The sequence below is a fragment of the Lepisosteus oculatus genome, chromosome 7 (assembly GCF_040954835.1).
Source record: "Lepisosteus oculatus isolate fLepOcu1 chromosome 7, fLepOcu1.hap2, whole genome shotgun sequence".
Taxonomy (NCBI): domain Eukaryota; kingdom Metazoa; phylum Chordata; class Actinopteri; order Semionotiformes; family Lepisosteidae; genus Lepisosteus; species Lepisosteus oculatus.
Genome location: NC_090702.1, coordinates 55,472,690 through 55,490,028, shown reverse-complemented (window position 1 = coordinate 55,490,028; position 17,339 = coordinate 55,472,690). Strand labels below are relative to the sequence as shown.

Below are 17,339 nucleotides of genomic sequence, written 5' to 3'. Positions count from 1 at the left end.
GGTTCGAAAATAGATAAAGAGTATACTGTACAGTAAGCTTCATACATTTCAGGCACAGCGGAAAAAAATAATATTTGGAATTGTGGAGGGGGAGAAAGTAAAGTGAATGATTCAAAGTGCTTTTTTAGAGGTATAGCAGTAAAACAATTGTAAGAGCTGTAGTAGAGAACTAGTTTTTATTTGTGAAATGGTAAACATGCTGAACGTGATGAGGATTTTGCAAAACACATACAGTACAACTGATAATGAGGAGCTGTGGAGTATGTGGCTGCTTAAAACTAGGAGGCCACCAAGGCCTGCTGGTATTTTCCAGCTATACTTAAAGAAATGAAGGATGTTTGCTGTGTCTTGTGTCTTATCTTGTGTATTCTTCTTATTTATTGTTATTATCATCCTGCAAAGCGCTTTGAGAAGCCACCTTTAAAGGCGCTATATAAAATAAAGTTTATTATTATTATGTTATTCCTAAACACCTTTCCAGCTCTCAATTGGAAAGGGAGCTGCACTGCAGTGACCACATAACTCCTTTGTGACAGGATGCATTTTAAAACAACCCTTAAACTGTAGGACATGAATCTGTAAACTTGGCATGTCAGTGTTTGAGTGTAGAATTCTGATCAGCTGTTCAATATTAACCTGGGTCCAGAATCCAGCTTTTGAACAAATCTGTTACACTGTCCAGCTGTTCACACTGTCAGATACAGTAGTTGGCAGGAATAGTGTTTATATCGTCACCTTAAACTGCACCCATAGATTGGAGAACTGCAAATTTGACACCAATTCATGAAGGGAGACAGAACTTAATCTGACTAAATGAAGCTATAGACCAATCAGTCTTACTTTTGTTGCTGGTGATGTTATGCAATCAGTAGTTATAGCTAAACTAGAAGGATACTATACTTGACAACAGCATTTTAAGAGACATCAAAGACGGATTTAGAAAGCCACGATTTTTTAAACTTTGTTAGAATTTGTTGAATATAAGACCTTAGATAACACCATGAAATATATTGAGATTTCCTCCTCAGATTAAAAGATAAAGGATCCAAGATATTATATGGATAGAGAACTGTATGATAAACAGGAAACAGCACAAGGGCTGTAACCTCTTATGGGTTGGATGCAGTCACTGATGTGCTATGTTTTAAGCCTGTTGCTCTTCCCGATGTATTTCAAATATTTAGATTCTGATGTAGCTGGAAAACTAGTTAGATTTTCAGATGATACCACAACAGCTGGAGGGGTAATCTCAGAAGCACCAGCAGGGGAGTTACAGTACAAAGAGACCAGACCGGGCTCAATCAAGGGCAGGCACCGGGCCAGAGCAAAGTGATCCACACAGTTAGTGGAAACACGCGCTGTGCATGTTGCCAGGACTCTGGACACGAAGAGGGTCTGGGTGTTCACAGTTTGTGCATTCTCATGCGTCCTTGTGACAACACCGTGGGGATGCAGTTTACTGGGCGGAGCGGTGGCACTGTGGCTGGAAGGTTGCTGGTTCAAATCCTGCAGCCGGCAGAGGAATCCTACTCTGTTGGGCCCCTGAGCAAGACCCTTAACCCCAAGTGCTCCAGGGGCACCATATATATGGCTGACCCTGTGCTCTGACCCCAAGCTTCTCTCCCTGTCTGTGTCTCATGGAGAGCATGCTGGGGTCTGCGAAAAGACAAATTCCTCTTGCAAGAAATTGTATCTGACCAATAAAGTGATCTGATCTTATCTTATGTTATAAACAAAGCAAACGGAATGCTTGCTTATAGAGCAAAAAGTGTCAGATTCAAGTCCAGGGAAGTTAGACTTGAGCCTTCCAATGTAGACTACAGTTAAAATTGTTGTGCTCGATCGTGGTCATTGTACCACCAGGAAGATATTACGGCTTTCAAAAGACTTCAAAGAAGAGCAGCGAGGATGACTCCTGGTCTCAGGGGATTGTTGCAGACAGAAAGGTGAAGGGAGCTGATTTATTCCGTCTACAAAGGGGATTATGAAGAGACTTGATCTATGTACAGCACATGAAGTTCTAATGAGTACGGTCAGCCAAGGGGGACTTTTCTGGACTCAGTAGGAATGTACAATTGGAAACTAAACAGATATTTTTAGAACAGAAATTAGGATGTTTCTCTATGCATTTGTGTTGAGCATTTTGGAAACAGGCTTCGGACCCAGAAGGTTGAAGCCCTAAGTCTCGAGCTCCTTCAGGACATGGATACAGTTTGGATTGACATGGCTTTAAAACTAACAAATGAACAACAGTTCCTTACACTCACTGGGGCTGGGAAGCGCTGGGATAGAGACGGTGTTCCTCTGGGACTGGGGCTGGGAAGCACTGGGAAGCACTGGGATAGAGACAGTGTTCCTCTGGAACCAGGGGTGGGAAGTGCTGGGATAGAGAAGGTGTTCCTACAGGACCGGGGCTGGGAAGCGCTGGGATAGAGACAGTGTTCCTACAGGACCGGGGCTGGGAAGTGCTGGGATTGAGACAGTGTTCCTACAGGAAAGAGGCTGGGAAGCACTGGGATAGAGACGGTGTTCCTACAGGACAGGGGCTGGGAAGTGCTGGGATGGAGATGATGTTCCTTTGGGACCAGGGCTGGGAAGGTCTGTTTAACCTTTCCAATATTGCTAAGCCAGGATATTATACAGTAGATTGTAGGCGACAGACTCGACATTTCCGCGCCCCACCCCCACCTAAAGCTGAATTTGTTTGAGAGCTCACAGGATTTAAACAACTGTGTTCTCCGGAATTGTTTCATTAACAATAGTCCCTTCCCAAAGCAGACAGGAAGCGCTGTGTCAACACTGCCGTTCTGCGTATTGTCGGCCTCGCGTTCTCTCCCCGGCCCAGGGTTCTGTGTAATCATCTCCAGAGTGCATGACAGGTCTTCCTGTGTTGTTTTCCAGGACAACCAGGCAGTAGAGATCGTGCCGTCTCCCTCGCTGGACGTCTTCTCTCCCGAGGAGGAGGACAACCCCTTCGAGTTCGTGGCGACTGCGGTCACCAGGAAGCCCTGCTCTTTAGACATCTGCAGACTGTCGTCTTCCAAGACCGGTGAGTGGACCTTCTCAAATCACGGCTAGGCCAGTGGCCTTCATCACTCCTGCTGAAGCGAGGGTGAGAGAAACAGGCTTGTTTTCTTTGAAAAAATAAGTGGGGTACTTCTAAATAGGAGTCTAAAGCTTGCGGGCCAGCAGTAACTTGGGCAGTGTTATAGATTTGAGAAATTATGCCTTTTTCTACAGAGCTGTGCGAGCTATCTTCAGCTGTAAGTGAAGCAGCGATGTTTATGATTGCTGTTGCGAAATGTACAATTTGTACTGTTTATTTAAAATACACGTTTGTCACTGTGTTTCTCGATGGAGTAGAGTGAGTAAGTTCACAGAATGTGCTTTACTGACATTACTAATGAATGTAGATAAAAATAATATCAATACTTAAATACCAGCATGGGATAAAAAAACGTTTTGTTTTAGTGTCTGGCTGCCGTACCTTAGTTACGACTTATTGAAGATTTTTGCTATGTAGAAACTTTTTGCTGTATTTTTGAGGTCGAGTGTTTAAGATGCTAGAGGTTTGCTTCAATAATGTAAAATATGGCAGTTCGAAAAACGCTATGGTTGGCGTCGATGTTCCTGAAAAGCTCTTGTAAGCCTTGTTCTGGTAAGGAAGCGATGAGTTGCTTCCCTGCACCGTCACACAAGGAAGACTGGTTTCTCAGAGGAGCACTTTCACAGGAAGCACCCCTCCTCCTCCCCCTGTGAGCGCCAGCTCTGCGAGTGTGGAGACCTGCACACGTGAGACAGCCCAGCGAGTTCTGAATCCCCCCCCCAGGGTCACTGGGGGAGCTCAGGGTGCGAGCCTGTCTCTCTCTAGGAGGCCACGCTCCTTTCATTTCCCGTTCTTGTGCTCCCTGAGACGGGTCGGTCCTCCTGCTCGCCAGTCCCCGGGGGCTCCTCCCCCAGCCAGAGAAGAGGGAATTCGCTGTGCAGACGTCCTCCTTCCACGTTCTCCTGGGAGAGGATTGCTTGATGGGCGCTTGAGGAGCCTGGCAGCGCAGAGGGTGGAGCCCCCGCCAGTGGCTCGAGGTGGCATTTCGGTCTTTTCCCTGCGCCTCCGCGAGGCAGGAAGGACATGCAGAAGCAACCTGGGTGTGAAGGACTGGGGAGGGAGATCCTTCCCGTTGCTGTTCATCAGTGTCGTGTGCTTCCAGCATCTACTGTATCATATTTCCAAAATTCAGCAGCCAGAATCCTGACCAGGTCTAATGCAAGTGATCACATTACTCCTGTCCTGGAGTCCTTGCACTGGCTTCCTGTCAGGGTTTGTGTCGACTTCTGAATCCTCATGATCACCTATAAGGCTCTGCATGGCTTGGCACCTCAGTACCTGTCTGAGTTACTATCGCCCTACTCCCCACCTCGCAACCTTCGCTCTTCTAATTCTGGTCTCCTGTCTGTCCCCCAAGCCCGTCTACACTCTGTGGGTGACAGGGCCTTCTCCTATTATGCCCCTAAGCTCTGGAACTCTCTGCCCAAGGATATCATGAGAGTCACCTTCTCTAAACTCCTTCAAATCCAGACTCAAAACCTTCTTCTTTAGAAAACCTTCTTCTTTATACTCCTACTGTATTCAGTACCCTCATCTACTGTCTCCTCTCACTGTGTATTCTCATCGTGCATATCTTATGTTTTTTTTTTTGTCATTCTCTAAAAAGCGCTTTGAGAAGTCACCTTTAAAGGCACTATATAAAATAAAGTTTATTATTATTTTTTCTAAATCCGTGTACTTGGAAGGGTTCTGTTCTTGTTGAAGCATACAGTACTTGTCCTTCAAAGTATAATGAGCCACCCAGTTTAGACTCACTGTGCAGGGGTTCAGCAGACTGTGTGGGCCTGACCTCTTTCTGTAAAAATACATTGCCCGCTGTACTGAGCAGCCAGTGAAAAGAGCTCCCATAGTTAGCACTTAAACTAGGCAGTCTGAATAGGGAGGGCTGCTTTCCTGGCCCTGAACTAGGGTTCAAACCATGAGTATCCTTAGTGTGTGTATTTTTAAGTTGGATGATCTGTTTTCTAATGCTAGGCTTAGTTTTGGGAGTCCATTGGGGATTGTTTTCTGTCACCAAGTGTTGCATGTGGCTTGTGGTTCATTTCAGCAACCTCTGCTATATACTGCAGTTAAACTTTGATTGACAGTTGACAGTAATGTGACTACAGTAACGTTATTTGTCCTTAGGCATTTCTGTGACGCCTTGACTCCTTCATGCTATTTAAAGAAGTTTGCTCAGTTAACTCAACTTCTTGTTTAAAATTTTGCTCCATTAGGTCAAAAGATATTCTTGTCAGTCTCCAGCTCCAGTAATGTGTTCTACCTGAATGCGCCCATGAAAAAGATCTTTCGCTTGAGTTATGTGAGACACACGGTAGAACATGTCTCCTTGAACCTTCAGTGGCTGAGACTCTGGCATTTACATCTCCAGCTGGCAATGCATTAATGACAAAGTAGCTCTCTAAAGATGAACTCTCTCAGACAGGAAGATCTTGTTTTCTGGAGGCCTAGGATTTATGGTGACTGTTCTTTCCAGTATTTCACCTGGCTTCTACGTGAGAGATCATTAGGACTTAAATATAGTATTTAGCAGGTGGTAAATCTAAAGAAACAAGCTAGCTCTGGACTGGATTCATCTTTGTGGTAATAGAACCCAGGGTCACTGCTAGGGGTAACAGATATACTGGCACAGGGCCATGTGTGAGCAGACAAAAAACTGTCAGCATAAATAGAGACATTTCTACCTTAGGATACATGTAAAATGCCTGTTTTATCATTATATTTCTGTTGTTGTAAGGTACAGTATATTTTAATAGTGTTTTTTGTTTCTGTAAAATCTCCATTTGCAAACAGTTGCTTTTACTTTGGGCAGTGTTCCGTGTTCTTAACTCAATCTTGCAGATACTTTTGTTTCTTACGTTTAAACCCTCCTAACAAAAAAGCAAAACCGGGGCAAAAAGTTTTCCACACAAAAGCAACCTGTTTCGATACTGTATGTTCTCAGCCCCTCCATCAGGGGGTGGAGGAAAGTGTCAGCACCAGCTGACGAGAAGCGTCATGCTCTGGAATCTTGTCACCGGCCAAGTGACCAGGCTTGGCTCAGAAGAAAAGAAACTCCCACAAAGCAGTTTTCAAATGCAAACAAAACTGGATTTATTGCCCCCCCCCAAAAAAATAGAGATAAAAAAAAAACCCTTCACAGGAGTTCTCTCCCCACCTTTCCTCCAAGGCACTCTCCTCCATACTGAGCTCTCCCAGTCCCTTTTATAGCCCCTCCTATCCCAGGGCCCTTCTCTCTTAAAGGGACTTGCCCATCTCTGGTGGACAATTTTTAAACAAATAAAGTACTTAGTACAAATCCAGAGTAACCTGTAAAGTTTAACAAAGTCATGCAACAGCTTTTATACCTTTAAATCAAACAAATAATCATACATTAGTTATTTATAGATGGCCTACTAGAAACCTTTCCCTTTAAGATCAGCAGTGTTTTTAGTACTGCTGATGTGGCAGTGTGGGGAACTACAAACCACAAACAGAAGGATACTGGTGGCCATGTTGTCCAACACAACACAATACTCCAACGGGGAACACTGCAGTGATTTTAGGGGAACAACAAAAGGGTAAGTATCATTCACACTTCATTCGTATCACATACACTCTCTCAAACATACCAGAAGGGTAGAGGGAAGTACTGGAGTATTTCACATTCAGAAAGAAAAAAATAACAAGCACTCTGTCACAAATCTCCAAAGGGTGGAGACTGAGCTGAGCTCCCTCACCTGGTGGCACACCATCGCCTGCAGCGGATGCAGCTGCTGGTACAAAGCCCCATCTTCCTCCAGCATGAGGTCCAGCCTGTGGCCTCACAGTGTCTTCACTCGCCCACACCAGGAGCCCCGTCTCGATTGCTTGTGGCTGCAGCATGCGTGGATCCACAGAGCCGCTGTGACCCGAAAGCATGCAGGGTTGATGTGCTAGCGATCATGCCTGTGACATTTCCACAGCGCTGTGTCGAGTTTAGACTGGGGTTTTTTCAGGAGTGTGGAATTTCTACTGCAGAAATTGACAGTGTGCTAACAGTGTCTCCTGGCTGAGGTCTGTTGCTATCAGGCCGTGCCAGAGGCGCTTCCTGGCTCTGTCTCCTCCTCTTGACTTGGCTCATGCTTGAGTCTCCACACCACTGACAACACCTGAACCTGGGCGTCTGTCTTAGAATTTCAAAGTCCTTCATTTCTCCTTCTGATTCGCTTGAAGGCAAATAGTGAATAAACCTCAAATATGTCTTTTTCTGGGGGGGTGACCGTGGTGGGGGGAGTTAAACTGAAACTGCGCCAAAGCAAAGTGCTACTGTCTCAGTATGTTGTGTGTGACTCAGGTAAGCAATCAATACACCACCCCTTCGTAATTCATATTGACTGAGCTGAATAATCACTGAAGTTTATTGTTCTAGTTCTCCTTGAGCTACAGCGCCTTTGAAAATCCCCATCACAATTAAACATCCGCCTTTGAAGGGAATCCAACGGTGATTAATAAAACAGTAATAAAATATTCATCACTTCGCACACCTCTCCCTGTAGAAGAGAAAGATGCTACCAGAGAGACAACTGTGATGAACAAAACCCCAATTTGTACTGAAAATGCTTACCAGCTTTTGAATTTTGTCATGAATTACTGAGTGGTGAGGAGTAAAAGACCAGGAGTAACTGGGAACTGGATACACTGAAATCCCTGTGGTTGAGACTCTCATGCCCAGAGACTGAGCACAGTGGAGTCACTGGGGTCGAGACTCTCGTGCCCAGAGACTGAGCACAGTGGAGTCACTGGGGTCGAGACTCTCGTGCCCAGAGACTTAGCACAGTGGAGTCACTGGGGTCGAGACTCTCGTGCCCAGAGACTGAGAACAGTGGAGTCACTGGGGTTGAGACTCTCGTGCCCAGAGACTGAGAACAGTGGAGTCACTGGGGTTGAGACTCTCGTGCCCAGAGACTGAGCACAGTGGAGTCACTGGGGTTGACACTCTCGTGCCCAGAGACTGAGCACAGTGGAGTCACTGGGGTTGAGACTCTCGTGCCCAGAGACTGAGCACAGTGGAGTCACTGGGGTTGAGACTCTCGTGCCCAGAGACTGAGCACAGTGGAGTCATTGGGGTTGAGACTCTCGTGCCCAGAGACTGAGCACAGTGGAGTCACTGGGGTTGAGACTCTCGTGCCCAGAGACTGAGCACAGTGGAGTCACTGGGGTTGAGACTCTCGTGCCCAGAGACTGAGCACAGTGGAGTCACTGGGGTTGAGACTCTCGTGCCCAGAGACTGAGCACAGTGGAGTCACTGGGGTTGAGACTCTCATGCCCAGAGACTGAGCACAGTGGAGTCACTGGGGTTGAGATTCTCATGCCCAGAGACTGAGCATAGTGGAGTCACTGGGGTTGAGACTCTCATGCCCAGAGACTGAGCACAGTGGAGTTACTGGGGTTGAGACTCTCATGCCCAGAGACTGAGCATAGTGGAGTCACTGGGGTTGAGACTCTCATGCCCAGAGACTGAGCACAGTGGAGTTACTGGGGTTGAGACTCTCATGCCCAGAGACTGAGCACAGTGGAGTTACTGGGGTTGAGACTCTCATGCCCAGAGACTGAGCACAGTGGAGTCACTGGGGTTGAGACTCTCGTGCCCAGAGACTGAGCACAGTGGAGTCACTGGGGTTGAGACTCTCGTGCCCAGAGACTGAGCACAGTGGAGTCACTGGGGTTGAGACTCTCGTGCCCAGAGACTGAGCACAGTGGAGTCACTGGGGTTGAGACTCTCATGCCCAGAGACTTAGCACAGTGGAGTACCCTTTGGAAACTACAGTATTGAAGAGAGAAAGAAAGAAGATGAGGAGGAGAGCTGGATGACAGAGTAATCTTTAGTGGAAGAAGAGTCCAGTGTGTAAGAAAGAGCTCAGGGATGAGCTGAAGAAGGAAAGATGTCTGGTCAGACTTTCTTGGAAGAGAAAGAACAAGAGAGCCGGGATCTTGGTGAAGTTCCATACATACAGTAAGAGTTAGGGGAAGCAGGCCAGTAAAACACACTTAGTAAGTGACATAAGCTACTGTAACATTGTCATACTTGAACCATTTTATTGTGGCCATGTAAGGTGTAGGATATAAACTCATGTGTTAGACATTCATGTGTCATCACAGACAAAAGACAAAAGGGACAGTAACAGCAGGAGCAGCTGTCCAACTCTGACATGAATTGACATGAATTGAGCCATGACTTAAGAAAAAATCTTCCAGCAGATTCCTGGAATAAGAATGCATGAAAATAAATGAAATGAAAGCAGTTCTATAGAATGTAACAGAAGTGTGATAGGGGAATATTTTGACATAGTGTGCCAAAAATATAAAAATTATGACAATCAACAAGTAACACAGAGTACAAACTCTAAAATTAAAAGGGAACACGCTTTTTAAAATGTAGGATTTTTATAAATCACAGCCAGTTGCAGTCTTTCCTCCAAGTTGTAAGCAGGAATTTGCTCTTTTTTAATGATTCTTGGGATATGAAGCTCAGTTGCCCCAGACTATTTGGTGAGTATATAAACAGGAAGCCTGTTCAAAGGATGCAATATTCAAGCAGTCCAGTACAATTCTTCATTAGGCACAGTATTCAGGCTGTGGCTTCTTCTACTATCAACCCATTCTACAGAGGTTTTGGGTGAAGTGAGCAAAATACAAAAAGCTTTTGTATTAAATCTGAGGACCTTGCACACAGATAGAAATATCTTGAGGATATCCGTTTTTTACTTGACCTTGTACCTGAGCATAAATATTTCATCATGTTTATCCTTTTGTGTGTCTGCGTTTACATGATTCACATTCTGTTGTCATTTCCATCTGAGCAATTTTATGCTCTTATGCCGTAGTAAATGAAAAGCTCTGTGCTTGTTTTAGGTCACCTTATGGACACATAAGAGCAAAGCACAGGAAATAAGGGAATGCATGTGGACTATCTGTAAAACAACAGTGTAAAAACACTTCTCGCCATCCGTGAGTCAACAGGAATTATGTAATTTGTTGCAGTTTTGTTTTTAAAGTTTGCTGCAATGCTGAGCTCCACACCTATAACCACACAGAAGCCTGAGGTTTATTCATAAGCTGTTTTCCAAGGTAGCAAACTGCTTTAATGACGCGTGTTGCGCCCTTGCCCGAAGTGTAGAGAGCAGCGAGCCACAGGAATGATTGCCTATCGGGAGCAGGTGAAGGTCTCCGTGCAGGGACCGCGCAGGAAGGAGTTTCGTTTTCTCCTTCGGTCAGTGTGCGAAGCTGAGGAAGTGATCTGAGGTGAAGGGCTGTAGGAGAGTATGTGGATGGTGGAGGAGGTCTGTGTGGAGCTGGCCTGCTGGTGGACTGGCAGCTCCTGTGTGGGTGAACAGACACTCTCTAAAGCTGCTCACTTTATCACACCACCTGAGTGGCCAACAATATACAATACATCATTTCTGTACCACTGTTTGCTTCAGAGTGAGCTAGTTACAGTATGCACTGGCTATAGTAAAGAGCGAATCTTTCTGACCGTTTTATAAGTCATTTTCTCAAGGAATGACGCATCTGAACCTGTCTGGGCTCCGCACGTGAGACCAGGACAGCAGCACTGCAGAAGTAAGGGGATTGCTCATCTGAAATGCCTTTTTGAATGTGGGGTATTTTTTGCAAACTGGAGTATGGCAATTTCAGTCAGAACGAACTGACGATTTTTACAGAGGTGTTGATTTGATGTTTGATAAAAACTGTATACCCTCATCCCCAAAGTCTGCCAAGATCAGCTTGTTGGTTGTTTCTCAGTTTCTGGCAGTGCAGCTAATCCAAGTGCTTGAGAACAGATTATGCTGAAGGTCCCCACAGATCCCCACAGACTAGCAGGTGGATCCTGTAACACATCTGAAGCTGAAAGACAAGCAGTGTCAATGTTTCGGACTGATTGTCATTTCCTGCTCATTTCGGTGCTGCTGAGTAACCCGGGGATCTACTGGAAAATCATGCACATCCCTTTCACTTTCCTTAATCAGGGATGAATGGACCCCTCAGGAACTTTCAATGTCTCCTTCTCTTTGTAATCCCACATTTTTAACTTCTGGGAGCAAAACAACAAGGTCCTGGCCTTTAAATCAGTGCCATGATTCATGTACTGTTGTTTAATTCCAGTTGGAAAACCACCTGCCTCACTCTGTTAATTGAATCTGATCAGTGATTAAAAAATGCTTCTCTATTAGGCTATGATCATGCTGCTTATTTTAATCAATGCTTCCTGTTGTTGGTTTTCTTTTTGCTTGTTTTTTTTTGGGTGTTCACTGGATTTGTGTCATTTTTCATTTCTATCCCACAGCTCTTGGAGTGCTCTAAATCTGGCTAGTGAAATAAATGTACTGTAGGTAGATTAAGCTACCCCGCTGACTGTTCTATGCAGAGAAAGTGGCTCAGAATTGAATTGTTCCAACCAGCTCTATTCTTCAGTGCTATCACAAAACCCCACTCGTTTTTACTCCCTTCAGGGGGTAGAAGGCCTGTTTTTTAAATGCCTTTCTCTTCCCACTCTTAGCTCGGACCCGCAGTCGTGTGCATTATAATTTTCTGTACTTTAGGTTTTTTTTCTGCATGTGATGCGAGAAATTGAGGCACTTTCCTAAGTCAGAAGAAAAGGGTCGATTCGGCTGCTGTACTGTAGCTTGTCCACGTGGTTGGCAGAGTAGGAATCGCACTGTAGCCTGTGGCCCTGGGAGGTGTGTGTGTGTGTGTGTATGGGAGGTGTGTGTGTGTGTGTGTATGGGAGGTGTGTGTGTGTGTGTGTATGGGAGGTGTGTGTGTGTGTGTATGGGAGGTGTGTGTGTGTATGGGAGGTGTGTGTGTGTGTATGGGAGGTGTGTGTGTATGTGTATGGGAGGTGTGTGTGTATGTGTATGGGAGGTGTGTGTGTATGGGAGATGCAAGTCTCGGGTGAGAGACAGTTTAAGAGCTGTGTTTTGCTTTACGTAACAATTTAACAAATTTAACAAATGAAAAAACGGCTTCCCTGTCTGAAATCCTTAGAATCCAGGAATCCATCTTGTAAAAAAGCTCTTAGTTACTGATGTATTTGGATGATGCCTTTATCCAAAGGAACTTCCATCTGCACCCAGAAATACAGCTGGGTGTTTTCCTGTCCAGTTTGGCTGAGGTACTGTGCCTCAATCACGGCTACAACAGCATTGTCTCACCTGGGCAGAAGTCCAGAACCCCAGGCACAGCCAGCTGCAAGCAATGGTAAGGTAAATAACCCAATCGTGATGAACACGGAGGTAAAGGAATGTGGGAAAGTGCTCGCATTTTCTTTAAGCTCATGAATCTTGCTTTCGATTAACATTTGTCTAACGCTTAAAAAATTGTGCAGCTCAGTATCTACCAATTATTTTGCTGGTTCAAGAGTCAGTCCGAAGCCACCTAGTGGCTGATACCTGTAACGCAGGTCCTGTTTGATGCAGGAAGAAGGAGAGTTGAATCCCGCACTACGGATCAGAAAGGCGATGCGCGGTGTTCCGGCGGAGAGGGAGAAAGGAGGGTAGCGGGAGGATCGAGCTCAGGAGAACACAGCACAGCCATGTAGGTCGTCGGTGCGAATGCAGGTTTATACAGTATCTCTGCTACCTTCCTCTCTCTCCACCACACTGGAAGAGGCTCAACAGGCAAAATGTTGTACTTTACCTTCTGTTTTTAAGCACGGAATTTACTTTTAACTGGTTCCCTTGCAGCCATGGGACATGGTGGCTGTTTGGCATCATTAGTACAACTTCCATTAGCTCTTGCATCAGCTGACCCCCTGCCACGCTGGTCTGGTTTTAGCGATGGAACACGAGGCAGACCGGAGCTGGAGTCTGGCAGTGTCCCCATACTTAATCCCAGAAGCCGCTTAGAGCCCAGTGATGTAACTCATTCATGCTATTGTTTTTTTATAAACAAAGTTACGGGTATTAATTTTTTTTTTCTTTAAAGGCTATAGAGGAGCACAGGCTTTCAAGTAAATGACCTGGGGAGTTTCATTTTTCCTACACCTGGTTAAGTGCTGGGTTGCTATAGAAACAGAACCGTCTTCTGTTTGCAAAGGGCGATAAAATCCGGTGGCAGTGCTGGAAACTTCAAACACTGTATTAAAAATAGATCTTTAATATTTTAAGAGGTGGGTAACTGCAGTGTGGTCACTTTGGAAAATGTATGAAGTTTAATATCATAATCCCGTATTTTTCTGATGATCCCTTTCCCTGAGCGTGAGCTGTCTCCTATGCGAGGAGACACAGGGACACTCTAGTGCATGTGACATTTTCACATTGTTCAGCTGCGCACATTGCTGTTTTCCGGGAAGGAGTGGGAGACATGTTGCTGGCAGTATTAGTGAGGCCGGAGCTCAGACTGAGCAGTTCCAAAGGAGAGGAGCCATCAGCCCAACTGGCCCGTCTAGGAGTTAGTACAATAGCTAATTGATCCCAGGATCTCCTCCAGCTGTTTCTTGATAGAAACCAGGGTATCAGCTTGAACAATATTGTTGGGTAGCTTGTTCCACTCTCCCGTAACCCTCTAGGTAAAGAAGTACCTCCTGTTCTTGGTTTTAATTGAACTTCCACACAGTTCGTGTTTGACTGTTCATTCTGGAGAAATCCGCCGACATGACTTTGTCAGTGTGTTGAAGGATTTTGAATAATGTACAGTACTAGGTCCTCTCGTAGTTTTCTCTGTTTCGGTCTAAAAGGGTTCAGTTCATTCAGCCTGTCAGGGCAGGAAAATGACAGGTGTGTTTGTGTGCCCTGTTTGTGGGCTCCGAGCTCTGAGAGCACGCAGGATGGTGCTCTCTGTACACAGTACACAGTGCTGCTGAACCTCCTGTCCAGCTGTGGGCAGTTTGGGACTCTCCTCTTTCCTCTTCCTTGGGGCTTCCTCCTCCTCCACGCCAGGCTCCATCTTAGAAGCAGATTCTAAGAGCCAAGATGCACAATTTTGTTTTCTTAGTGGTAATTTGTTTTCACTTTTATTATGCTTGATTCCCATATCTGACTTACTGTACAGGCCCTAACTGTCTTTGTTAGTGTGCAAGATACAGTAAATTGCAGCTTTTTTTCCCTCTGTGTCACTTCCTGCTTTGCTGGCTTGATCGGCCTTTCCTCTCCAGGATGAACTGGCCAGTGGTTTCAGTACACTGAGTCCCAAGACGAGAGCTTTCAGTTCTGTTGACATAAGAATACTTTTATATCTCATTACATTTTCCTCTGAGTTATAAATGCTTCTCCAGAGAGATTAGGTGTCTGGATCTGAGCACTGGCTGTATTTCTGAAACTGTGGCTAGAATACAGCCTGTTGCTGTTTAATTCAAATGTGAATCAATTTATTACCAGAGTAGGTTTTTATATAATACACGAATCCTTGAGAACCGGCATTGTACCAACGGTCCTCAAAACTGCTGCTATTACCCCAGTGCCAAAGAAGCCTAACATGGCTCTCGACAATCTTAACAACTTTCGCCCCATCTCCAACTTACCCTTTCTCTCTAAAATTCTAGAACGTGCTGTCACACTTCAGTTACATAACCACCTCATGACAAACAACCTTTTCGAACCCCTCCAATCTGGCTTCCGTCAACTTCACAGCACAGAAACCGCCCTAGTCAAAGTCACTAACGATCTCCTAATAGCTTCTGATTCTGGTTCTCTTTCCATACTCATCCTTCTTGATCTCAGTGCTGCCTTTGACACTGTTGACCATAACATCTTGCTTTCTCGTCTCGAGACTGTGTTTGGAGTCTCTGACACTGCCCTCAAATGGTTTAAGTCTTACCTCACTGATCGCTGTCACTTTGTCTCTCTCAATGGGTACAGGTCTGAAATCGGTCTTGTCAAGTCTGGTGTCCCCCAGGGCTCAATACTGGGCCCCTTGCTCTTCAGCATTTACATGTTCCCACTTGGTCAGCTTTTAAGATCACATGGCCTCAGCTTTCATTTTTACGCTGACGATACTCAAATATACATCCATACCAAACCCGACACTGACGTGGCTGTCTCTATTCTATCTAACTGCATCTCTGACATAAAAATTTGGATGACTCAAAACTTCCTTCATCTTAACTGTGACAAGACTGAGGTCATGCTTATTGGTACCCCCCATCAACTTCGTAAAGCCAGTCCTGTAACCCTGTCTGTAGATGGCTCTGTACTAGAGCTTCAATCAAAATTGAAAAACCTTGGGGTTATATTCGATTCTGGCTTAACATTCGACCCACATGTACAGCATACTGTCAAAACATCTTTTTTTCACCTTAGAAATATCGCAAGACTACGCCCTATGCTATCATTAACTGTGGCTGAAAAGCTGATCAACATATTTGTATTCTCCCGAATTGACTACTGCAATGCTCTGCTCCCTGGTGTTTCTAAATCTACTCTGAACAAGCTGCAGTATGTCCAAAATTCAGCAGCCAGAATCCTGACCAGGTCTAGTACAAGTGTTCACATTACTCCTATCCTCGAGTCCTTGCACTGGCTTCCGGTCAAATTCCGCGTAGACTTTAAAATCCTCATGCTCACCTACAAGGCTTTACATGGCTTGGCACCTCAATACCTGTCTGAACTTTTATCGCCCTACTCCCCACCTCGCAACCTCCGCTCTTCAAATTCTGCTCTCCTTACTGTCCCCCAAGCCCGTCTACATTGTATGGGCGACAGGGCCTTCTCCTGCTATGCCCCCAAGCTCTGGAACTCTTTGCCCAAGGATATTAGAGAGTCACCTTCTCTAAACTCCTTCAAATCCAGACTCAAAACCTTCTTCTTCAGAAAAGCCTTTACTTAACTGGTTCCATTCTTCACCCCTCTGCTCTTCTTAATACCATCTTCCACGGTCTCCTCTATCTTTATTGTTGTATTGTTGTAATTATAATTGTGTCCTGTCTTGTGAAATTTTCTTATTTATTGTTTAGTCTTCTTATTTATTGTTATTGTCATCCTGTAAAGCGCTTTGAGAAGCCACCTTTAAAGGCGCTATATAAAATAAAGTTTATTATTATTATTATTATTATTATATAATAGATGTGTTCATTATTCCATGACTTAGAATAATTTCATTATATGATTTTGAACTTGAGATCTACAGTAAGTATCATTCCTAAGAAAACACTTTTGTTTTGGCACTATCTTTTTATTAAGCATGTATTTGCATCAGTGGTGCACTGGTTCGCATTGCTGCCTTGTGCAAACAGTACACTCCAAGTGGCAGGAAGAAGTAGCCACTGTAACTGCATGATCATCTAGGCTCTTCGGCATCTGAGCCTTTCGGTGCCCTACCTGCGTTCTGGTATGTTTTCCCCTGGAGGGGGGGCTCTGCGTCGCTGAGTGCTGCCACACGACTGCAGCGGTGAGGAGATTAGCGCAGAATGATTTATCAAGCAGCAGCATCTGTTACCTGTCTTTAACCCTGCAGAGCATCACGTCGGCCCCTGATGGATCAGGAAGAGCTTCTAATCCTCGCTCCGCCCAGACACCTGCCGTGTCCAACGCCACAGGCAGACTCTCGGGGCGCCCTGCTTCCCGCTGGGATTCCAGGAGCCCTTCGGAATCCCATCGGCTGGGGAGACGTCACTTTTAATTAATCGATGCACTTAATTAAATATTTAATTTCATTAAAGTCATCTTATTCTGTCCAGAGGGAAAAAAAATCTAATTGAGAGTCACACACGAGAGCTTTGTCTGATCAGAGTTGGAATTCTAGATTCGTATCAGGCGCCATCACTCGCTTCATGGAATAATCCAGAGCAGATACTGTTTTGCAAACATTTGCGATAACAGATTTTGTTTTGTGCTGGCTGTCTCAGAGCTGGCTGATTGCCCAGGTGGACGTGAGCATACCGGCACTGCAGACAGCATGGCCTTGCGAATAGGACCGTACCTCCGTTCAATAACATCTGCCTTCCTCTGCTTCCTTCCCACTGTCGATCTCGCAGGCATCGAGGTACTCAGGTTTATACAGCTCCTTTTCCAGCGCCTGTTGTGAACAGTCACACTGATGCTGTTGAACAATACAATTAGCTGGGAATGCATCCTCTATAATGAATCTCATGCTCCATTGACTTCACGGACATCGTTGCGAAATAAAATTAAAGGAGCGTTTTCGCTTTATGAAAAGAAAAACATTAATTATTTGCTTTCAGATCAGGGCATGAAATCTCCCATTCTATCATCACTGCCCTTGTTCATGCATATTCCACGCAAAACAAGAAGCATTTTAACCAGAAGCGTCTTGCGTT

The 17,339-nt window shown here is 45.1% G+C and overlaps 1 protein-coding gene across 7 annotated transcripts in view; it reads left to right on the top strand.

Annotated features, from left to right (window-relative positions):
• Nucleotides 1–17,339, top strand: part of anks1b (ankyrin repeat and sterile alpha motif domain containing 1B) — a 339,546-nt gene that overhangs the window by 183,330 nt on the left and 138,877 nt on the right. For all 7 annotated transcript variants that reach the window (XR_011190118.1, XM_015351924.2, XM_015351925.2 and 4 more), the window contains exon 10: nt 2,902–3,049. Coding sequence is in view for 6 of the 7 variants with exons in the window: in XM_015351924.2 (XP_015207410.1) it covers nt 2,902–3,049 (148 nt within the window). In the remaining variant the exon portion in view is untranslated. The remainder of the gene's footprint in view (nt 1–2,901; nt 3,050–17,339) is intronic.